Source organism: Hyla sarda, chromosome 6 (genome assembly GCF_029499605.1).
Source record: "Hyla sarda isolate aHylSar1 chromosome 6, aHylSar1.hap1, whole genome shotgun sequence".
Classification (NCBI taxonomy): Eukaryota; Metazoa; Chordata; class Amphibia; order Anura; family Hylidae; genus Hyla; species Hyla sarda.
The window spans coordinates 140,659,750-140,684,049 of record NC_079194.1 but is presented as its reverse complement, the minus strand read 5'-3'; the positions used below and the strand labels follow the sequence as shown (position 1 = coordinate 140,684,049).

At 47.9% G+C, this 24,300-nt stretch overlaps 1 protein-coding gene across 4 annotated transcripts in view; it reads left to right on the top strand.

Annotated features, from left to right (window-relative positions):
• The window catches only part of FANCD2 (FA complementation group D2), a 165,435-nt gene that overhangs the window by 89,569 nt on the left and 51,566 nt on the right, over positions 1 to 24,300 (top strand). For all 4 annotated transcript variants that reach the window (XM_056525269.1, XM_056525270.1, XM_056525271.1 and 1 more), the window contains one exon: positions 21,265 to 21,393. In XM_056525269.1, the coding sequence (XP_056381244.1) occupies positions 21,265 to 21,393 (129 nt within the window). The remainder of the gene's footprint in view (positions 1 to 21,264; positions 21,394 to 24,300) is intronic.

Below are 24,300 nucleotides of genomic sequence, written 5' to 3'. Positions count from 1 at the left end.
TTCCCCTGGGACTTGCACTTGGTCTTAGATGCTCTGCAAGGCCCCCCTTTTGAACCTCTCGGGGACATTTCTCTTCGCCTCCTTCCCCGGAAGGTGGCGTTCCTTATTACTCTTCCCTCTGTTAGGAGGGTGTCAGAGCTGGCATCTCTCTCCTGCCATTCTCCCTTCCTGGTTGTATACCAGGACAAATTGTTTTGTTTTCCGTCCAGGTCCGTCCTTCGTACCTGATGGTTTTGGCCTTTTCATCTCAATGAGAACATCGTCCTACCGTCCTTTTGTCCGGCCCCTTCTCATCCGTGGAAGCGTTTGTTCCACAACCTGTTGTGGTCGTTGGACAAGACAACCATTTTGGGAGCTTACCGCTGCAAGGGGAAGATCCCACCCTTCAGGGATTTGTCTCATTCCACCCGTTTTCCGCTACGTGACTTCGGTCTTGCAGTTCTGTAAGGCGTCCGCGTGGTCGTATTTGCACTCTTTCTCAAGGTGCTACCAGATTCATACCTTTGCATCAGTTGGTGCTACTCTGGGCTGTAAGATGTTGCAGACGGCAGTGGTCCAACCGTCCACCTGTCTGATTCCTTACCCTTCCAAGGGACGGCTTTGGTACGTCCCATGGTCTGTGTCCCCCAATGGAGCCGATAGAGAAAAGGAGATTTTTTTTATGCTTACCGTAAAATCTCTTTCTCGAAGGATCCATTAGGGGACACAGCTCCAACCCTTTTTTCTGGTGTTCTTATTTCAGTTCTCTGTCTGAAGATGTGTTCAGTGGCCTTTTCTTCTGATTGCTCGGACAGTTTGTGGTTTTCTCTTGACCTGTCGGTTTTCTCCTATTGCTCTGGGATTAAAACTGATTACCTCAGGTGCCTTCGGGCAGGTATACCCTGCTGGTAGGAGCCGACTTTTCTTTTGCCATAGTGTCAAGCCTCCTAGTGACAGCAGCATACACCCATGGTCTGGGTCCCCCAATGGATCCTTCGAGAGAGAGATTTTACGGTAAGCATAAAAAATCTCCTTTTTACTGTGCCACAAAAAAAAAAAACACAGTGCTTCAGTCTGTCACCGGCCAAGGCGGGACATCGCTGCGGCCAGTGATAGGCTGAAGCGCCGTGTGACATCCCGGGCTAAGGGAAGTAGACCGATCAGCTGTTGCGGGGGAACGTAGGAAGGTAAGTGAAAGTTTGTTTTCTAATTTTTTGCAGCCTGGGGTGGATGGAATAGTCCGTACCGGACATCTCCTTTTTAAAGGGGTACTCCCGTTTTTTCTCTCTTGGCTCCATTGGGGGACACAGACCATGGGGTGTATGCTGCTGTCTCTAGGAGGTATGACACTATGGCAACAAAAAATGTTGGCTCCTCCCAGCAGGATATACCCGCCTCCAGGCCCTGAGCTAATCCGTTTTAGCTTGGTGTCTGAAGGAGGTGGACATGGTCTAGAATTCTCCAGACTAGGTCTTATGTTTTATTATTTTCCTAGTTAGGGATGTGTTAGTGTTTTATTCCTTTTTCTTTCATGTTTTCAGGTGGGGACTCGGCAACTGCGGCTCACGGTTTCCCCATTGCGTTTGAGGAGGCACAGACATTGTGTATATGTGCTGTTAACCCCCTCTCGCCAACAGTCAGCACCTGGGGTTGTACCTCATGGGTCCGGGTCCCCCTATTCCCTGCTCACCTCGCTCGCACATGGTAGCTCGGCGTGATGCAGGTGACAGAAAGCTGACTGATGTCCCCACAGAAGAATCCATTAGGGAAGTTCTTCTGAGGTGAGCATATATTCCCTTTCTCCCTTAGGTGCAGACTTGCAACCTCTGGAGACCCTCAGTTTTTGGCCCACCTTTCAGGGTCTACTTGGGCTGGCCTGGACAAGGGGCTTTATCTTTATTTCTGGGGCGAGCAGTGGCATTTTTGGATGAAGGGGCTCAGTTGTTCACATGCACTTAAGTTATGTGTGGATGTGTGTGCTTTTACTTATGCAGCTCACAGCCGCAGCGTTTATACTGTACGGGCGCATGAAGCGCCGACTTACTTTCACTTTCGGCAGCAGTCTGCCGCCAACGAGTAAGAGTTTCGGCCGCTCACTTCCCCGCGAGCGCATATGCGGATGACATGTGCGCTCGGGGCAAGGAGCTGGCACCGTTACTATGTTTCTTCTTCGGCGGCCGGGGCGTTTTAGCTCTGCCCACAGGGCCGCCGGAGCTTACTGGGGGGTGCAAATTGTCCTCCAATCAGCGTTGTGCGCGCGATTGTAGGTGGCAGGGGTCAATCAGCAGTGCCCTTGCTCCAGGCACGCCCCTCTCTGGCTATTGGCTGATTTTTTTTCTCCCTCTTTATCTACACTAGAGCGGAGTTCATCTCACAGCAGCTGCCCTGGGGACACAGACTTGGGTGAGAGAGTTCTTTTTTTCATTATGTCCATACCCAGAACTGTTCCTCCCTCTAAACAGACAACTGAAGCATTAGTTTACTATTTTGTCTATAAGAGCTGTAATTCCAAAATGCCTGGTTCTGCTGAACCCATTTGCTCTGCCTGCTCCACTGCTCCCCCTGGCACCCCCAGATGCTCTTTCAGTCTCGGTGGATTCGGCCGCCCCTCCAGCCTGGGTTTCTTCCCTATCCCAGTATATGGCTGACTTAACTCAAGTCTCCCGTTCGGTGGCTGAGGCCTCCCGTGATGTGGTGTCTGCCTTGATGAGGTCTGCCCTGTGCCGGCCCTCTAAAGGGTCCCCCTCCTCTTATCCACATTCTTCACGCTCTCACAAGCGTGCTAGGAGTGCTTCTTCTGACTCTTCCATTGAGTCTTCAAGAACACGTGGGTGCTCCCCTCGTGGGTCCCGCCCCCCCGTGTCATCTGGTCACAAACGTCGCTCCTCCAGAGGATGTTCCCGGAGTCGCCGCTCTGCCTCGCCAGAGCTGCGTACCCTATCCGGGTCGCCCCCCTCCAGGGCTGCCTCCACTCGTTCACATTCTCCTGGTGAACTGGCGGATCAGGCTTCCGAATCGGCATCTGACTCAGAGGACCGCTCGGATACAGTTGAATCGGTAAACTCATTGGTTGCAGCCATAAAAGACACCTTTCACTTAGAGGACCCAGGATCTTCGGACGTTACTCCTGAAGTATCCTTTCATCGTGCTAAACCAGCACCTCAAATGTTCAGCTCTCACACTGAATTTGACACCCTTCTGGAATCTGCATGGAGACATCCGGACAAGAGGTTCCCGGGAATGAAGAAGGTTCAAGTGTGTTATCCATTCGCCAAGGACCTTGTCTCAAAGGTGGTTTCCCCTCCCTCGGTGGATCCACCAGTTTCCCGCCTCTCTAAGGCTACTACACTGCCGCTAGTAGATGCGGTTGCCTTCAAGGATCCGACAGACAAGAAGGTGGAGTCCTTAGCGAAGTTTGCCTCTGAAGCAGCAGGCTCTTCTCTGCTTCCCACCTTCGCCTCTGCATGGGTATCCAAGGCCCTATCGGTGTGGTGCTCAAAACTCGTCAGGGTATCCTGGCGGGATCCTCCCCAGAGGATCTGTCTGCTTTGGTTCTCCAATGCTCTAAAGCTGGGGACTTTCTGTGCACAGCTTCCATGCAGTCAGCCCGTTGTGCTGCCTTTGCTGTTGGTCACCTAGCGGCCCTCCGCCGTTCCATGTGGCTTAAGGCGTGGGATGCGGATGCCACCTCCAAAAGGTCTCACCGAGCTTCCTTTTACTGGTACCTGTCTTTTTGGCAAGCGCCTTGACGAGATTAAGGGGTCTGGGCAAGCGCCTTCGCGGGACAAGAAGGCTCCCTCGTTCCGGGCGCGCCCGTCTTGGAAGTCGGACACCAACCGTTCCGGACGTTTTGCGGCCAAATAGGGGAACCGTAAACCCACTTCCGCATGAAGTGAAGCCCACACCCGCAGATTTTTCTCGGGTGGGAGGCAGTCTATTACTTTTTCGAGACATCTGGACCGCACACATTCAGGACTCTTGGGTCAGGGACGTGGTGTCCAACGGATACTGAATCGAATTTGCCTCCCTTCCGAGGGATCGATCTTTTTTCAGTCCCGGGCCCCCCGGTCTCCTTCTCTGGCGAAGCAGTTTCGGGAGGCCCTCCAGTCCCTACTTCTCCAAGGAGTCATTGTCCCCGTTCCTCCAGGGGAACGTTTTCGGGGTTTCTATTCCAATCTTTTTGTGGTCCCCAAGAAGGGCGGTTCTGTGCGGCCAATCCTGGACCTCAAGCGTCTCAACCATCATCTTCTCATCCGCCACTTCCGAATGGAATCTCTCCATTCAGTAGTGGCATCCATGGAAAAAGGGGAGTTTCTTTCTTCGGTGGATATCAAGGATGCCTACCTCCATGTTCCAATATTCCCGGCCATCAGCGGTACCTCCGCTTTGCGGTTCCGGAGGGGCATTTTCAATTCGTAGCCCTCCCCTTTGGTCTGGCCACTGCTCCTCGGGTCTTTACCAAGATCCTTGCGCCAGTGATAGCCCTGTTGCGGTCGAGAGGAGTCTCAGTGATCCCTTACCTGGATGACCTTCTCATCAAGGCTCCCACCAGTGTCCAGACTCTGGAGAATGTGGGTCTCACTCTCCAGACCTTGGATCGCTTCGGGTGGATGGTCAACTGGGACAAGTCTGTCCTCTCTCCCACCCAGTCTCTGATCTTCTTGGGACTTCAGTTCAACACGGCCTCTGCCCGGATTTGCCTTCCGCTGGACAAACGTCTGACTCTCCTGTCAGGATTCCGCTCCCTTCGGGCCTAGGTCCCAGTTTCCCTTGCATGGAAGTCTTGGATCGGATGGTGCGGCCATGGAGGCCGTACCTTTTGCCCAGTTTCATTATCGCCCCCTTCAACTGGCGATTCTCTCTCGATGGGACAGATCTCCTCTGTCTCTCGATCGCAAGATTGCTCTCCCTCGTCGGATCAGTCAGTCTCTGCTCTGGTGGCTCCGCTCCTCCTTTCTTCTTCAAGGGCGATCATTTCTTCCCCTCCACTGGCAGGGGGTTACAACAGATGCCAGTCTGTCGGGCTGGGGCTGTGTGTTCATGGACTAGACGGTTCAAGGCCTCTGGTCTCCCCAAGAAGTCCTTCTTCCGATAAACATCTTGGAACTGAGGGCGATTCTTCTTTGTCTGAATTCGGGTAGAAAACAGACATGGTGCACATCTACAATCTTGTATAATGATCTGATTGCTTCTCAGCATAATATCAAAAACTAACAGGTTGTTAGTATACATTTTTGATCAAAAAGTACAAGCCCACTCGCCACGTCAAGGCCACCTATTTAGAGTGGGTCCCCAACGTCCCTAGCACAAAATGGCTCAGCACTGGGCGGGGACCACCGCCGCGACACCAGTGCCCACGGGGTGGGGGGGGGGGGGGGGGAAACGACCCACCGGCAGAGCGGCCCCAATGCCACTCAAACCAGTCCATGGGTCGCACCTCCCCGCAGACAAGGCGCCACGGCAGCAACAGACGCCGCACAGCACCACACCAGTGTGAACAAGGTGCAATAGCTCACCCACCATGCTCTCCCAGTCAGACTGGGAGGCTGCTAGGAAAGAAATGGCCCCTGTGTAGCTAACTACTACTTATATAGGATTGAGCTGAGGGGGTAGGGAAGAGTACAGCACATGTTCAAACAAAAAAAAGGAGGGGATAGAAAACACAGTGTGAATTCGGGTAGAAAACAGACATGGTGCACATCTACAATCTTGTATAATGATCTGATTGCTTCTCAGCATAATATCAAAAACTAACAGGTTGTTAGTATACATTTTTTGATCAAAAAGTACAAGCCCACTCGCCACGTCAAGGCCACCTATTTAGAGTGGGTCCCCAACGTCCCTAGCACAAAATGGCGCAGCACTGGGCGGCGACAACCACCGCCGCGACACCAGTGCCCACGGGGGGGAAACGACCAGGGAACTGAGGGCGATTCTTCTTTGTCTTCTTCATTGGGAGTCCCTGCTTCAGACCCGCCCTGTCCGCGTCCAGTCGGACAACGCCACGACCGTAGCTTACTTCAATCGGCAAGGTGGCACTCGCAGCTCGGCAGCCATGGCTGAGGTGACAAAAATTCTCCTTTTCAGCGATTCACATTCGGGTGTGCTCAACTGGGAAGCAGACTTCCTCAGCCGGTCCTCAGCCGACCCCGGTGAGTGGTCTCTATATCCGGAGGTCTTCGCGCAGATCTGCGACCTCTGGGGCATTCCAGACGTGGACCTCTTCGCGTCTTGGCACAATCGGAAGATTCTTCCATTTGTGTCAAAGTCCCGGGACCCCCTGGCTCTAGCCGTGGATGCCCTAGTGATTCCTTGCGCGGGGTTTGCCCTGCCCTATCGGTTCCCTCCCCTTCCGCTCCTTCCCAGGGTTCTGAGGAAGCTCAAAGCAGAGGACGTTCCCGCCATATTGGTAGCTCCAGATTGGCCCCCGAAGGACGTGATACGCCGACGTGGTCAGGCTCCTGGACAACGCTCCGTTGCGCCTTCCACTTCGTCCAGACCTGCTGTCTCAGGGTCCTCTTTGCCACCCCAATTTACAGTCGCTGCATTTGACGACGTGGCGGTTGAGACCGCGGTTTTGAGAGCCCGCGGTTTTGCTCAGGGCTCGTAAGCCCTCCTCGGCAAAAATTTACCACCATAACTGGCGGTCTTATTTTTGTTGGTGTGAAGCTCAGGTCTTGTCTCCGGTTACTTTTCCGTTCCCCGTCTTCTCTCCTTCTTGCAGTCGGAATTGGAACTGGGGTTGTCCCTCAGTTCCCTTAAGGGTCAGGTTTCGGCCCTTTCTATTCTTTTTCAGCATCCTCTGGCTTCTAATTCTCATGTCCGGACCTTCCTTCAAGGAGTGGTGCACGCTGCCCCTCCTTATCGGTCACTTTCTCCCCCTTGGGACTTAAATCTGGTTCTGGGTGTCCTCCAAGGTGCCCCCTTTGAACCCCTTAGGGAGGTGTCCCTGCGCCTCCTTTCTTGGAAAGTGTCGTTTCTTGTTGCTATCACTTCCATTCGGAGAGTGTCTGAATTGGCAGCTCTCTCCTGCCGTTCTCCGTTTCTGGTGATTTACCAGGACAAGGTTGTCTTTCGGCCAGATCCTTCCTTTTTGCCTAAGGTTGTTTCAGCCTTTCATCTCTGAGGACATTGTCCTTCCGTCCTTTTGTCCTGCTTCTTCTCATCCTAAGGAGCGTTTGCTCCACAAACTGGATGTGGTTCGGGCTGTTAGGTCCTACCTCTCTATCACTTCTTCGTTTCTTCAGTGCGATTCCTTTTTCGTCCTTACGGAAGGTCGTCGTAAGGGACAAGGACACCATTTCTCGGGGGATCCGGACTGCCATTTCGGAAGCCTATCGCTGTAAGGGGGATGATCCCTCCCTTCAGGGTTGTGGCTCATTCTACCCGTTCTGTTGGTGCATCCTGGGCTCTCCAGAACAAAGCCTCTTCCTCGCAGATTTGCAAAGTGGCTACCTGGTCGTCTTTGCACACTTTCTTGAGGTTCTACTGGGTTCATACTAGGGATCGACCGATATCGTTTTTTTTAGGGCCGATACCGATAATCGGTGGAGGTTAGGGCCGATAACCGATAACTTATACCGGAATATCTGTATAAGTTATCGGCTATTTATCCCCCCGCGACACCGCTGCAGATCATTGATTTAAAGCGGGCGTTTTAAATCTATGAACTGCAGTGGCTTTTGCGGGGCCATGGGGGGGGGGGGGGGAGGGGCGGTCGCGGCGGGTCGGGGGGGGGGATGGTGTTCCGTATGCGGGGCATTAACGGCAAGATAATTGCCGATAATGCCCAAAATCGTGATTATCGGCACGGTCGACCCCTAGTTCATACCTTCGCATCGGCTGATGCTAGTCTGGGCCATAAAGTGCTGAAGGCGGCAGTAGAACAGCCGTCTGCCTGACTATCTGCCCACCCGAGGGACGGCTTTGGTATGTCCCATGGTCTGTGTCCCCCCAATGGAGCCTATAGAGAAAAGGAGATTTTTTTAATGCTTACCGTAAAATCTCTTTCTCGAAGAATCCATTGGGGGACACAGCTCCCGCCCTTTTTGGGTTCCTCTTTGGTTCTCTGTCCGAGGGTGTGTTCAGTTATTTTTTTCTTTTGGTTCTCGGACAGTTCGTGTTTTTCCTTGACCTGTCGGTCCTCTCCTATTGTTCTGGAACTAAAACTGATTAGCTCAGGGCCTGGAGGCATGTATATCCTGCTGGGAGGAGCCGACTTTTTTTGTTGCCGTAGTGTCATACCTCCTAGAGACAGCAGCATGCACCCCATGGTCTGTGTCCCCCAATGGATCCTTCGAGAAAGTTTTTACGGTAAGCATTAAAAAATCTCCTTTTTTTGTTGTTTTTTTTAACTCAACTGGTGCCAGAAAGTTAAACAAATTTGTAAATTTCTTCTATTGAAAAATCTTAATCCTTCCAGTACTTTTTAGGGGCTTTATACTATAGAGGAAATTCTTTACTTTTTAAATTTCTCTGATGTCATGACCACAGTGCTCTCTGCTGACCTCTGCTGTCTATTTTAGGAACTGTCCAGAGCAGGAGCATAGGTCAGCAGAGAGCACTGTGGTCATGACATCAGAGAAATCTAAAAAAGTAAAGCATTTCCTCTCTAGTATATAGCCCCTAAAAAGTACTGGAAGGAGTAAGATTTTTTAATAGAAGTCATTTACAAATTTGTTTAACGTTCTGGCACCAGTTGATTAAAAAAAAAATAAAAAAAGAAATAAAAAGTTTCTCTATCGGCTCCATTGGGGGACACAGACCATGGGTATACGCTGCTGTCTCTAGTAGGTTTGACACTATGGCAACAGAAAAGTCGGCTCCTCCCAGCAGGGTATACCCGCCTCCAGGTCACTGAGCTGATCAGTTTCAGCTTAGTGTCTGAGGATAGACACTGGTCTGGGGTTCCCCTCAGACCAAGTCTTTTATTTTTTATTTTCCTAGTTAGGAAATGAGTTAGTTCTTTTATCCCTTTTTCTTTCCTTTATCAGGCGGGGACTCAGGAACTGCGGTTCACTGTTTCCCCATTGCGAGAGGTGGCAGGCATCTGGGATGTACTGTTAACCCCCTCTCGCCAACGGTCAGCGCTTGGGGTTGTACCTCATGGGTCCGGGTTCCCCTACCTCCCTGCTCACCTCGCTATGAGCTTGGCTTGCTGCAGGTGACAATGCTGAGTGAAGACTACATTCTGAAGACTTCTTGAGGTAAATTCTTCAGACTAAGGGGAGTATTTTTTCCTCCCCTTAGGTCGGACTTGCAACATCTCGAGTCTCCCAGTTTGGGACCAGTAGCTCATACTTTAGCATTGTGAGATGGGGCTGGCCATAGGATATTCCCTGCAGAAAAGGGGCACCTTTATTATATGGGGGAGCAGTCTTTTGGGCAGTCAGTGTGTTTGGGGCACAGTTACATCTCGCTCAGCACTTTTCTCTATGAGCACATAGCGCTCGTTATACTTTCATTTTACTTTCGTTTCGGCAGCTGCGGCTGCCGGCGGCACTCTCGCCCGCTCCGTTCCTCCCGGGTGCATATGCCTTCTCATGTGCGCTCGGGGCCGGGAGCGGGCGCCATTATTATTTAATGTGTTTTTTTTTTTGGGGGGGGGGGGGGGGGCGCGATCGGGGCACATTAGCTCCGCCCACCCGGGCCGCCGGAGCTTCTACAGGGGGGCGAACTGGCCACCAATCGGCGCTGTGAGCGCGTATGGGAGCTGCAAGGGCCAATCAGCAGAACCCTTGCACCTGACTCTCCCGTTCTTTGGTGACTGCCTTGGAGAGGTCCACCTTGCACCGACCCTCTAGAGGGTCCCGCTCCCCCTCTCCCCATGCTTCACGCTCTCACAAGCGTTCAAGAGGTGTCTCATCTGACTCATCCCCTGGGTCTTCTGGTAGACACGGGCGATCCCCTCTTAGGTTTCGCCTCACCGGTCCTTCTGGACGCAAACGTCATTCTTCCAGAAGGTGTTCCCGTGGTCACCGCTCTGGCTCTCCAGAGCTGTGCACCCGGTCAGAGTCTCCCTCCTCCAATGCTGCCTCCACTCGTTCACACTCTCCTGGAGAACTTGAGGACGAGGTTTCCGATTCGGCATCTGACTCAGAGGACATGGTGAATGTATTGCTTTCGGCCATAAGAGACACCTTTCATCTAGAGGACTCAGAAACTTTGGACGTTACTCCAGAAGTTTCCTTTCATCGTGCCCGACCGGCACCCAAGGTGTTCAGCTCTCATGATGAATTTGACGCCATTCTGGAATCGACCTGGAGGCATCCTGATAGGAAGTTTCAGGGTTCTAAGAAGATTCAAGTCCGATATCCTTTCGCCAAGGACCTCATCTCTAAGTGGACTTCCCCTCCACCGGTTTCCTGCCTTTCCAAGGCTACTACGCTGCCGCTGGCAATTTCTCGGTAGATCCGATCTGTTATTTCGGAAGCTTACTGCTGCAAGGGGAAGATCCCACCCTTTAGGGTTTTGGCTCATTCCACCCGTTCTGTTGGAGCATCCTGGGCCCTCCTCAACAGGGCCTCGGCCTCGCAGATCTGTAAGGCGTCCACCTGGTCGTCTTTGCATACTTTCTCGAGGTTCTACCAGGTTCATACCTTCGCATCGGCTGATGCTAGTCTGGGCCGCAAAGTGTTGCAGGCGGCAGTGGTTCAGCCGTCTGCCTAACTGTTTCTCTGCCCACCCAAGGGACGGCTTTGGTACGTCCCATGGTCTGTGTCCCCCAATGGAGCCGATAGAGAAAAGGAGATTTTTTTTGTACTTACCGTAAAATCTCTTAAAAAAATTTAATTAAAAGTGATCAAAAAGTCATATATACGCAAAAGTGGTACAGTTAAAAACTACAGTTCATGGCTCAAACAAATAAACCCTAACATAGCTTGATAGGTGGAAATATAAAGTTATAGGGGTCAGGGCATGGCATTGAACAAACAGTGTAGTTCATAATATAGTGTCTGTACCTGTGTATTATGGTGATCTCGCAATTCTTCTGTGATTTTTTTTGCCATGATGTTTATTTTTAAAGGCATACAAAATGAGTGTTGTCTCAGATTTTCTCAAGTTGCATGGAAGGAATCATGGTTGCATATTGTATGGAAGAGATCACAGGTGGGTTTCAATGGGTGGGGTGGCTGATGTGTGGGAGGGAGAAAAGTGACCTCACACTTACAAACAAGGAACATGGGACTTGTAGTTTAAGGGAACAAACTCCAACAGGAAATAACCAGTTCACAAAAAGAGCCTCAGCATTATAATAATCTAGCCTTTCGGCCCCAAGACAAGCATGGATCCTTCCTAAGCATGGCTATTACTGTCTGGCAGGTAAGTACTAAAATAACCTTATGGTGGATAATCCCTTTAAAGGACAACTGCAGCGGCATTACACTTATCCCCTATCCACAGGATAGGGGATAAGTGTTTGATCGCGGGGGGTCCGACCTCTGGGACCCCTCCCCAATTTCCCTAACAGGGCGCCGCCATAAGTGCTCATGGTGACGTAGCGTCAACCTAGAGGTTTACGGTGACGCCCCGTCTCCATACAGTTCTATGGGGGATGCGGGGAGGCACGAACGCTGCCTCCCCGCCTCTCCCATAGAGATGTTTGGAGGAGGCGTGCCGGCCGCAACGTCAGGCTGCTGCTGGCACGCCCCCTGCATGGGACAGCCGCGGCCCCGTACAGGAGATTGCCGGGGGCCCCAGCATTCGGACCCCCCGCGATCAAACACTTTCCCCTATATTGAGGATAGGGGATAAGTGTTTGTAATACTGCAGGTGTCCTTTAATTAGTTTTTTCCCATTTTCTTTAAGCAGTGGCTTTTTTGTTGTTGTTTGCCCATTCTCCCATAAAGTGTCTACAGATTATCCTGTTATTGTGTCCGGCGTGTAGTTATGTTGTTGTTCTTTACATTTTGTTAGTTTATTAAATGGTGCTCCTTTCATTAATTGTTTGGGTTGTTTTTTTACTTTTCTCAGGTGGATTTATATTAACATCGTGTGACAGATCATATGATACTTTGATCGCACACAGTTGAAACAAATGTATCTCATTCTGTGACATCTTACCTTCGTTGATTAGACCAGGAGTTTTTGAAGAGGTTTAACCCCTTAACGACGCAGGACGTAAATATACGTCCTGGTGAGGTGGTACTTAACGCACCAGGATGTACATTTACGTCCTAAGCATAACCGCGAGCATCGGAGCGATGCCCGGATCATGCACGGCAGGTCCCGGCTGCTGATCGCAGCAAGGGACCCGCCCGTAATGGCGGACACCAGCAATCCCGCGGATGTTCACCATTAACTCCTCAGATGCCGTGATCAATACAGATCACGGCATCTGCAGCATTGCGGTCGCTAAAATGGATGATCGGATCGCCCGCATCGCTGCCGCGGCGATCCGATCATCCAGCACGGCAGACGGAGGTCCCCTCACCTGGCTCCGCTGCCTTCCCAGCGTCTTCTTCTCTGATCTGCCTTCCCGCAGACCAGAGCAGAAGATGAGCGATAATGCTGATCAGTGCTATATCCTATACATAGCACTGATCAGTATTATCAGTCGAGTGATTGCTCTAAATAGTCCCCTATGGGGACTATTAAAGTGTAAAAATAAAAGTAAAAAAAATTTGAAAAACCCCCTCCCCAAATAAAAACATAAATTGTCCCATTTTCCCTATTTCACCCCCAAAATAGGGAAAAAAATATTTTATATACATATTTGGTATCGCCGCATGCGTAAATATCTGAACTATTAAAATAAAATGTTAATGATACCGTACGGTGAATGGCGTAAACGTAAAAATAAAAAAAGTCAAAAATAGCTGCTTTTTAACCCCTTCCCGCAGAATGTCATATATAAACGCCGGGTTGTGCAGTGCGTTCGCGCATCCCGGCGTTTATAAATGACATTCAGTTAACCCGGCGATGCGCAGCATCGCACGGGTTAACTGGCAGAAGTCCCGCTGTTTCCAGCAGGGGACAACTTCTGCTTCACCCCCAGGACCATCCATTGATGGTCCTGGTCAGCGATCACTGTGATTGGTCCCTGTGGACCAATCACAGTGATCTGGGGTGAAAGTTCAGATCCCCCGCACTGCCCGCCCCTGGAAGTCGGGCAGAACGGGGGACGATGGCTGCAGGGGGTCGCTCGGGACCTGCAGCATAGGGGGGGGGGGGACATCAGGGGACCGGCAGACTTACCTGATCCAGCGGCGGGACCGAGGAGCAGCGCGGGACCGGCAGGTGAGTGTATGGTCCTCAGAAGCAGCAGTGAAGATCTTCACTGCTGCTTCTAGGAGTCTGAAAACTACAACTCCCAGCATGCCTAGACAGCCTTTGGCTGTCTGGGCATGCTGGGAGTTGTAGTTTTGCAACATCTGGAGGGCCCCAGTTTGGAGACCATTGTATAATGGTCTCCAATCTGTGCTCATCCAGCTGTTGCAAAACTACAACTCCCAGCATGCACTGACTGTCCAGGCATGCTGGGAGTTTTAGTTCAGCAACATCTGGCCCTTCAGATTTTGCCGAACTACAACTCCCAGCATGCCCTTCAGCTGTCTGGGCATGCTGGGAGTTGTAGTTTTGCAACAACTGGAGACACACTGGTTGGGAAACATTGTTTCTAACTCAGTGTTTCCTAACCTGTGTGCCTCCAGCTGTTGCAAAACTATAACTCCCAGCATGCACTAACAGACCATGCATGCTGGGAGTTGTAGTTTTGCAACATCTGGAGGGCCCCAGTTTGGAGACCATTGTATAATGGTCTCCAATCTGTGCTCTTCCAGCTGTTGCAAAACTATAACTCCCAGCATGCACTAACAGACCATGCATGCTGGGAGTTGTGGCTTTGCAACAGCTGGTGCACCCCCCCCCCGTGAATGTACAGGGTACATTCACATGGGCGAGGCTTTTACAGTGGGTTTCTCTCATCTTGAGATGCAGCAAATTTTGCGTCGGGAAACTCGCTGTAATCCCCCGCCCATGTGACTGTACCCTAAAAACACTACACTACACTAACACAAAATAAAATAAAAAGTTAAAAACACTTCATATACACATACCCTTACACAGCCCCCCTCCCCCAATAAGAACGTCCGGTACGCCACTGTTTCCAAAGCAGAGCCTCCAGCTGTTGAAAAACAACAACTCCCAGTATTGCCGGACAGCCGTTGACTGTCCACGCATGCTGGTAGTTTTGCAACAGCTGGAGGCACCCTGTTTGGGAATCACTGGCGTAGAATACCCCTATGTCCACCCCTATGCAAATCCCTAATTTAGGCCTCAAATGCGCACAGCGCTCTCACTTTGGAGCCCTGTCGTATTTCAAGGCAACAGTTTAGGGTCACATATGGGGTATCGCCGTACTCGGGAGAAATTGCGTTACAAGGTTTGGGGGGCTTTTTCTTCTTTAACCCTTCATGAAAAGGAAATGTTGGGGTCTACACCAGAATGTTAGTGTAAAAAAATTAAATTTTTTACACTAACATGCTGATGATGCCCTATACTTTACATTTTCACAAGAGGTAAAAGGGAAAAAGGCCCCCCAAAATTTGTAACGCAATTTCTCCCGACTACGGAGATACCCCATATGTGGGCGTAAAGTCCTCTGGGGGCGCACAACAAGGCCCAGAAGGGAGAGTGCACCATGTACATTTGAGGTGATTTGCACAGGGGTGGCTGATTGTTACAGCGGTTTTGACAAACGCAAAAAAAAAAAAAAAAACATGTGACCCCATTTCGGAAACGACACCCCTCACAGAATGTAATGAGGGGTGCAGTGAGAATTTACCCCCCACAGGTGTCTGACAGATCTTTGGAACAGTGGTCCGTGAAAATAAAAACTTGTACAGCCCACTGTTCCAAAGATCTGTCAGACACCAGTGGGGGGCAAATGCTCACTGTATCCCTTGTTACGTTCCTCAAGGGGTCTCGTTTCCAAAATGGTATGCCATGTGGGGGTTATTTTGCTGTCCTGGCACCATAGGGGCTTCCTAAATGCGATATGCGAGAGCAAAATTTGCTCTCAAAAAGCCAAATATGACTCCTTCTCTTCTGAGCATTGTAGTTCGCCCATAGTGCACTTCAGGTCAACTTATGGGGTACCTCCATACTCAGAAGAGAAGGGGTTACAAATATTGGGGGGTATTTCCTGCTATTAAGCCTTGGAAAAATGTGAAATTTGGGGGGAAACACACATTTTAGTGAAAAAATATATATTTTTTTTTACATATGCAAAAGTCGTGAAACACCTGTGGGGTATTAAGGCTCACTTTATTCCTTGTTATGTTCCTCAAGGGGTCTAGTTTCCAAAATGGTATGCCATGTGAGGGTTTTTTGCTGTTCTGGCACCATAGGGGCTTCCTAAATGCAACATGCCCCCCAAAAACCATTTCAGAAAAACGTACTCTCCAAAATCCCCTTATCGCTCTTTCCCTTCTGAGCCCTCTACTGCGCCCGCCGAACACTTTACATAGACATATGAGGTATGTGCTTACTCGAGAGAAATCGGGCTACAAATATAAGTATACATTTTCTCCTTTTACCCCTTGTAAAAATTCAAAAATTGGGTCTACAAGAACATGGGAGTGTAAAAAATGAAGATTGTGAATTTTCTCCTTCACTTTGCTTCTATTCCTGTGAAACACCTAAAGGGTTAAAATGATGACTGAATGTCCTTTTGAATACTTTGGGGGTGCAGTTTTTATAATGGGGTATTTCTAATATGAAGACCCTTCAAATCCACTTCAAACCTGAACTGGTCCCTGAAAAATAGTGAGTTTGAAAATTTTGTGAAAAATTGAAAAATTGCTGCTGAACTTTGAAGCCCTCTGGTGTCTTCCAAAAGTAAAAACTCGTCACTTTTATGATGCAGACATAAAGTAGACATATTGTATATGTGAATAAAAAATTTTTTTATTTGTAATATACATTTTCCTTACAAGCAGAGAGCTTCAAAGTTAGAAAAATGCAAAATTTTCAAATTTTTCATCAAATTTTAGGATTTTTCACATGGAAAGGATGCAAGTTACCACAAAAACTTACCACCATGTTAAAGTAGAATATGTCACGAAAAAACAATTTCGGAATCAGAATGATAACTAAAAGCATTCCAGAGTTATTAATGTTTAAAGTGACAGTGGTCAGATGTGCAAAAAACGCTCTGGTCCTTAAGGCCAAAATGGGCTTGGTCCTGAAGGGGTTAATAACATTTTATTACAATTTTTTTAAATAAAAAATGGATTAAAATTTCTATATATGCAAATATGGTATCAATAAAAAGTACAGATCACGGCACAAAAAATGAGCCCTCACACCGCCGCTTATACAGAAAAATGAAAAATATAGGTCTTCAAAATATGGGGATTTCAAACGTACTAATTTGGTTAAAAAGTTTGCACAACAGTTATCATGGGTATCCTTTTAATCGTATTGACCCAAAGAATAAAGAACACATGTGATTTTTACCGTAAATTGTACGGCGTGAAAACGAAAACTTCCAAAATTAAAATTAAAAAAATTTAAAATTAAATTGTCTGCGTCCTTAAGGGGTTAAAGCAAAAGTGGTGCATACATGTCTTTTTTAAACAGTTTTTTTTTCATTGAAGAAAGAGAGGCTTCCTTCAGCACTGATGTAAACTTTAAAAGTAATTCTTTACTGTAAATCCCCTAAAATGCGCAATGGTACAATATGTATAGATGCCAACTTTGCATGTTGTGTCAAACACCGATAAAGTTGCTGGGACAGATCGCACATATTTAAATTAGGAAGGTAGCATGATTTATCAATAAATTATGTTTCGCGTAAATCTGTCACAATTTTTTGCACAATTGTTTGAAGTTAAAATTAAAATGAGTGCCCCACATGTATCATTTACATATATTACTGAAGGAATGTTTCGTCTGAGTTTACACGTTGGCGTGGGTTCACAGTTGTGTAGTAATTAAAATGTGGGTTTTCATGCTGTGTACCGTATATACTCGAGTATAGGCCGAGTTTTTCAGCACGATTTTTCGTGCTGAAAACACCCCCCTCGGCTTATACTCGAGTGAACTCCCCCACCCGCAGTGGTCTTCAACCTGCGGACCTCCAGAGGTTTCAAAACTACAACTCCCAGCAAGCCCGGGCAGCCATCGGCTGTCCGGGCTTGCTGGGAGTTGTAGTTTTGAAACCTCCGGAGGTCCGCAGGTTGAAGACCACTGCGGCCTTCAACATCATCCAGCCCCCTCTCACCCCCTTTAGTTCTGAGTACTCACCTCCGCTCGGCGCTGGTCCGGTCCTGCAGGGCTGTCCGGTGAGGAGGTGGTCCGGGCTGCTATCTTCACCGGGGAGGCCTCTTCTAAGCGCTTCGGGCCCGGCCTCAGAATAGTCACGTTGCCTTGACAACGACGCAGATACGTCGTTGTCAAGGCAACGGCTCTATTCCGGGCCGGAAGCGCGGAGAAGAGGCGCCCCCGGTGAAGATAGCAGCCCGGACCACCTCCTCACCGGACCACCTCCTTACCGGACAGCCCTGCAGGACCGGACCAGCGCCGAGCGGAGGTGAGTACTCAGAACTAAAGGGGGTGAGAGGGGGCTGGATGATGTTGAAGGCCGCAGTGGTCTTCAACCTGCGGACCTCCGGAGGTTTCAAAACTACAACTCCCAGCAAGCCCGGACAGCCGATGGCTGCCCGGGCTTGCTGGGAGTTGTAGTTTTGAAACCTCTGGAGGTCCGCATGTTGAAGGCCGCAGTGGTCTTCAACCTGCGGACCTCCGGAGGTTTCAAAACTACAACTCCCAGCAAGCCCGGACAGCCGATGGCTGCCCGGGCTTGCTGGGAGTTGTAGTTTTGAAACCTCTGGAGGTCCGCAGGTTGAAGGCCGCAGTGGTCTTCAACCTGCGGACCTCCGGAGGTTTCAAAACTACAACTCCCAGCAAGCCCGGACAGCCGATGGCTGCCCGGGCTTGCTGGGAGTTGTAGTTTTGAAACCTCTGGAGGTCCGCAGGTTGAAGGCCGCAGTGGTCTTCAACCTGCGGACCTCCGGAGGTTTCAAAACTACAACTCCCAGCAAGCCCGGACAGCCGATGGCTGCCCGGGCTTGCTGGGAGTTGTAGTTTTGAAACCTCTGGAGGTCCGCAGGTTGAAGACCACTGAGGGCGAATGATGAGAAGAGGATGATGAAGGGGGGGGGGGTGTGGGGATGATGAAGGGGGGTGGGGATGATGAAGGGGGGGGTGTGGGATGATTACAAGGGGATGATGAAGGGGGGATGTGTGGGATGATAAGGGGATGTGTGGGATGATGACAAGGGGATGATGAAGGGGGGATGTGTGGGATGATGACAAGGGGATGATGAAGGGGGGATGTGTGGGATAAGGGGATGTGTGGGATGATGACAAGGGGATGATGAAGGGGGGATGTGTGGGATAAGGGGATGTGTGGGATGATGACAAGGGGATGATGAAGGGGGGATGTGTGGGATGATGACAAGGGGATGTGTGGGATGATGAAGGGGGGATGTGTGGGATGATGACAAGGGGATGATGAAGGGGGGATGTGTGGGATGATAAGGGGATGTGTGGGATGATGACAAGGGGATGATGAAGGGGGGATGTGTGGGATGATGACAAGGGGATGATGAGGATGTTAATGACGGGTCTGGATGATGACAGGGGGGGGGATGAGGTATTTCCCACCCTAGGCTTATACTCGAGTCAATAACTTTTCCTGGGATTTTGGGTTGAAATTAGGGGTCTCGGCTTATACTCGGGTCGGCTTATACTCGAGTATATACGGTATGTTTCTTGAGTTTTATTTTGTGCAACAAACTTTTTGGATATGATTGGCTTTATACTATAGAGAGAAATATGAAGTCCTGTGAACGTTTATACATATATATTTTTTAATGTGTATTCACATTGTACGTCAAGTAGCTTTGTTTGGAATTCTTGTACGTATCTTGGTCATTCAACAGGCTGGGAGAGTAAGTAATCATGTTGCACCTGTATTGGGAACTTGATGTCAGTTCCAGCTGCAGAGACCAGTGGGCGTATCTGAAAGGGGGTTTGTGTTATTTGCAAATGTGTATTTAAAACCCCTCATTATGGTAATATCACTGCCATAACTAAGAGCTTATGCTCGAAACGCGTCGGCGTTTCACTACGATTTTAGAGTGACATGTCACCACTCACTTCCACCACGGAATTTTATTTTTAATTGGAAGAAGTAAACGTTAAGTTTTATTGCACTTGCACCTTGGGAGCTGGATTTTCCTCTTGTTCTCTGCCTGATTTACATACTGTGCCTTTCAACTCGGGTAAATTCACGCTCTTGTTCTGGCACCAGAAGCCTGGCTAGACTGACCTGTTAGCAGATAAACAACTTATTAAGGCTTATACCTTTTTGTCATTATGCAAATGAGGCACCAAAGCCCACGGGAACCATCCCCTGCACATCAAGAGCCCAAGTAAGTACAGCCCATATCGTCTTTATCACCACCTACTGACTTACGTGCATTCGCCTACCCTGTTTGACTGACAAAGATGACATCAGCTGGACTTACCTGGGCTCTTATTGGACTGGGGCATACCCCCCTGGGCTTTTGAGCCTTATTTTCATCATAACAAAAAGGCTTATATCTCTGCTTTGAAGAGGACTTTAGAGATAAAAAGGTATGCCTGGAATCCTAAAGACTAGCCCTATCCTAGCCATGTGCTTATTTACACCCCTGCTTTCCTACTGACAAGTCCGCTTTAAGAATATACATAGGCTGAATTCACATCACGATTTGGGGATATGGCAGCCGGATCCAACAGAATGGTGGAAATGGCGTACTTGTGCCATATCCTATTCATTTCAATGAGTCGGATGGAATCAGCTAGTAACTCTGGTCAGGTCATTTTTGGACCATATCTGTTTTTGCTGCTGGACAGATAACAAAGTTGCACAGGTCCAAGCACGCAAGTGGAACTTCTGAGAAACTAAATGCGCACGAGATGGTTTTTATTTTTGCTTTACTTATTTGTTTAATTTCCACAGTAACCAGTTGCACAACTCTTTCAGGTCCATTGCATAAAAATCTAAATTAAAATTCATTTTTATTCAAGGTTGTAATGAAACAAAACAGGAATAATGCTAAGGAGGGCGAATACCTTTTAGTAGCCATTGTATATATGTTCTATAGGTTGCTACTATATTATGGCATGCATGATATGTAGCATATACCGTATTTATCGGGGTATACCACGCACTGGCCTATAACACGCACCCTCATTTTACCAAGGATATTTGGGTAAAAAAAGTTTTTTACCCAAATATCCATGGTAAAATGAGGGTGCGCGTGTATACCCCGATACACCCCCAGGAAAGGCAGTGGGAGAGAGGCCGTCGCTGTTACCGGGGTCGGGTCCGCGCTGCTTCAGGCCTCCGGTGTGCATCCCCTGCGTCGTTGCTATGCACTGCATGGCGCGGTGCACTGACGTCATGCGCCGTGCAGCGCATAGCAACAACGCAGGGGACGCACACCGGAGGCCTGAAGCAGCGTGGACCCGACCCCGGCAACAGGTAATTATGCAACCGGGGATGGGGGGAGGCAACGGGTGCCGCTGCCCCTTCTCTCCCCCTGGCTATCTGCGCCGGCAATGGGGCGCCGGCACCGATAGTCAGGGGGACAGAACGGGCAGCGGCGCCGATAGCCAGGGGGAGAGAAGGGCCGGCAGCAGGGCTCTAGACCCCAGGGCAGGCAGTGGCAGAGAAGCCGGCAGCGCTGGCTGTCTATGCACCTGCAAAGCCGCTGCAGTTCATTGATTTAAAGCGCCCACTTTAAATAATTGAACTGCAGCGGCTTATCAGCGTATAACATGCACATAGACTTTAGGCTAAAAATTTTAGCTTAAAAAGTGCGTGTTATACGCCGATAAATACGGTACTCTGTGGACTGCCATAGAGTGCTATTAGTATATACAGTTCGTTGTAACGATTCTATATAATATTGCAGTAGTATGTATATATATGATATATAGCCCACTGCTATGGTACATAGAATAAGTGCCACTGGTACTGTATGTAGACACTGGTTACACATACTTTTTATAATACAATGAAGCAGTCTTTATAGAATATACACGTGGATACCCTGATTGTAGTACATAAAGTTTTTGTTTTTTTCTCCTAAAAAAATTAGCTTGATAGCATGTTCTCTCTGTTTACTGTGATACCATGCTCAAATTATGAATGATAAATGATACATTTCTAGTAACATCCAATCGAAAAAGAACTGGTGTTAATTACTGATGTCTCTTTTTATGTAGGTGAAGGACACGAAGACCATAGAGTTCACACATCTGTGTCAAAGAACACCAAAAGAAGTGGCCGAAGTAATTGTTGGACTATTGAACCCACTGTGCAACCATGTGGAAAATATGCATAACTATTTCCAGGTTTGGTCTGTTTTGTCATTTCAATTATTGAGCCCAGACACGTGTAACATGACATGAAAATGCTCCAGGCTTACTCATACACTGTTGCTGATCCTGAGTGGCCTCAGCCAGCTAAAGATCTCATAGGGTCAGTAGCATTGCCCCCAGTCTTTCTCTCCAGAATCCCTCCTATCCCTTTGGTCTCCTTTCTTTCTGGGACTTCCTCTTACCTGCGGTCTCCTCTTCCTGCTCACCACTCTTCCTTACAGCTTTGGCTGTTCAGCTGCTGCTGGAGATAGGCAAGTCCATTTGGCTGGCTCTTCATTACTTTAGTCCTTTGAAGCAACCTTTTCATGGAGGCTGACATTGCCCTGCCCCTTTCCCTCTGCCAATGAGCAAGTAGCGTGCCATGGCACTCCCCCCCTAACCTCAGCCTATTAGCTCCTTGGCCACTTGTCCCTCCCTTTAAGACAACTCCTGTGTGCGCAGCTTCTCTACCACTAAGGACACTTAGGACACTAAGGACACAGTTAATAAAATTAATGATCTCACGGTCACTGACACCACTCATCTTATGAGTCTGGATGTGGAAAGTCTCTACAGCAGCATAGATCACCAATTAGGAATCACCGCTATAAGCACTTTCCTCAATAGACGCAGTAGATTATTTGACAAGCACAATCACATTGTCCCATCCTTACTTCACTTTGTACTTACACACAACTTTTTTCTTTTTGGGGGTACCCTCTATCAACAGATAAAGGGTACCGCTATGGGGACTACATGTGCACCTACTTTTGCTAATCTGTTTCTTGGGTGGTGGGAACGCACTTTTGTTTTTGGTGATGATGTTTTTTCACTTTACACGGAGCACATTTCTTTTTGGGGGAGATACATTGATGTCATTTAAATTTTTTGGGATGGGGATGTTGTTTTATTTCGTGAATTTGTCACAAAGCTCAATGATAACCAAATTGGGATGAAGTTTACTGCCGAGGAAGGGGGCAAATCTATTAATTTCTTAGATTTATCTATTTACATTGATGATAACCTGAGGGTTCAAACTAACATCTATAGAAAGCCAACATCCACCAACAGTCTGCTTCATTGGAGCAGTTGGCACCCCAATTCGTTAAAAAGAGGCATTCCCATTGGGCAATACCTAAGAGCAAGGAGGAATTGTTCTGAGATCAATTTTATGAAGGAAAGTAACAACCTAATGGCCAGCTTTATCGAAAGGGGCTATCCTAAAAAGCACATGCGAAAGGCATTTTTCAGAGCAGTCAACTCTAATAGATCCGAACTTCTGAATGACAAAAAATCAACTATGAATACCCAGAACAAGATCATAAGATGTATTGGTACGTTTGACGGATATACTAATAGTCACTCAGATCATGAGAAGACATTGGGAGGTCCTTAAATCAGACCCGGACTTATGGGAAGTATTAGGAGATGGCCCCAATATAACATACAGGAGAGGGGCCAACCTACGTGACCTTCTGGTTCACAGCCACCACAATACAGAAACACAACAGAATGAAACATGGCTACCTTAACCACCCAACGATTCGTACCCATGCGGACATTGTGTTTCCTGTAGATTTATGCCAAAGACTAAACTCTTTACCAATCCACCGGATGGCAGGCAATATGAAATTAGACAGTTCATAAATTGTAGCACTAAAAACGTCATTTATGTGGCAATGTGTCCCTGCCCTCTTGTATATATTGGTAAAACAACACAAGAATTGAGAAAACGTATCAGCAAACATATTAGTACGATTAGAACTGGGCTTGATGTCCCTCTGGCAAAACATGTGAGACTAATACATCAGAACAAACTTGAGAGCATAAGATATTGGGGCCTTAGACAATTGACATATGGCCCAAGGAAGGGCAACATTGATAAAATGTTCCTCAAAGAAGAAGCTAAATGGATTTATAGGCTAAATAGCAGAAATCCGAATGGACTCAATGAGGGCTTCTTCTCCTTTTCGGCATTCTTGGAATAAACTTTGATTTATGACACCATTTACCCAAATGAAGATAATCTTAAGGCAGAAAATGTGTCCATCATAACTTGGATCTCATCCATTTTTCACATCCTATCCTTTATCTAATATATGTCACCTATAATTGCAGACGATGCCAATAAAATGAAAACATTATGATCAGACTTTTTTACTAATACACTTGATATTTACATGCTAAAATTTAGGATACTGATAATTAAAACATAATTTATACAGTATGGATAAGTAGTTATAACTTCTGAATTAATGAATTTTACAAATCGATATAAAAATGACATACTTACCAAAGGAAGATCATCTGTAAGAGTCTATGTAAAAGTAATCTATAGAGAGAGTACAACGGTATTAGTAATATAAAGTAACCACACAAGGTTCAGTAACATTATAATGTTCTTATAATATATCTAAAACTACAATAACCATACTATAAAATATATATAAAGTAACCGCACAACGTGCAGTAACATTATAATGTACCTATAATAAACCTAAAACTACAATAACAATACTATAAAATATACAATCAACTATGGATATAGATAAATAATAACAAATTGTTAATGTATATGTATTCAGCAATATAGGAAACAAATTGTTATGACAGTGATATCAGCCATTCTATTCTCAGATGATATGTACAGAAAATCAATACCAGAGTACCAAGCAGGTACATATATTGGCAAATCTCTCTAGGTCCCGTTATATGCGCATATGTGCTGGTTGGCACACAGAAATTCCCCCTAGTACGGTACCATGTACAATAATACATGGGAACATACAAGATATGTGCAGGATTGGCACATTGATGTCTTCATGGAACAGCATTATGTACATCAGCACAGGGGATCATACAAGATATGCGCAGGTCGGTACTTAAAAATTCTGCAACACA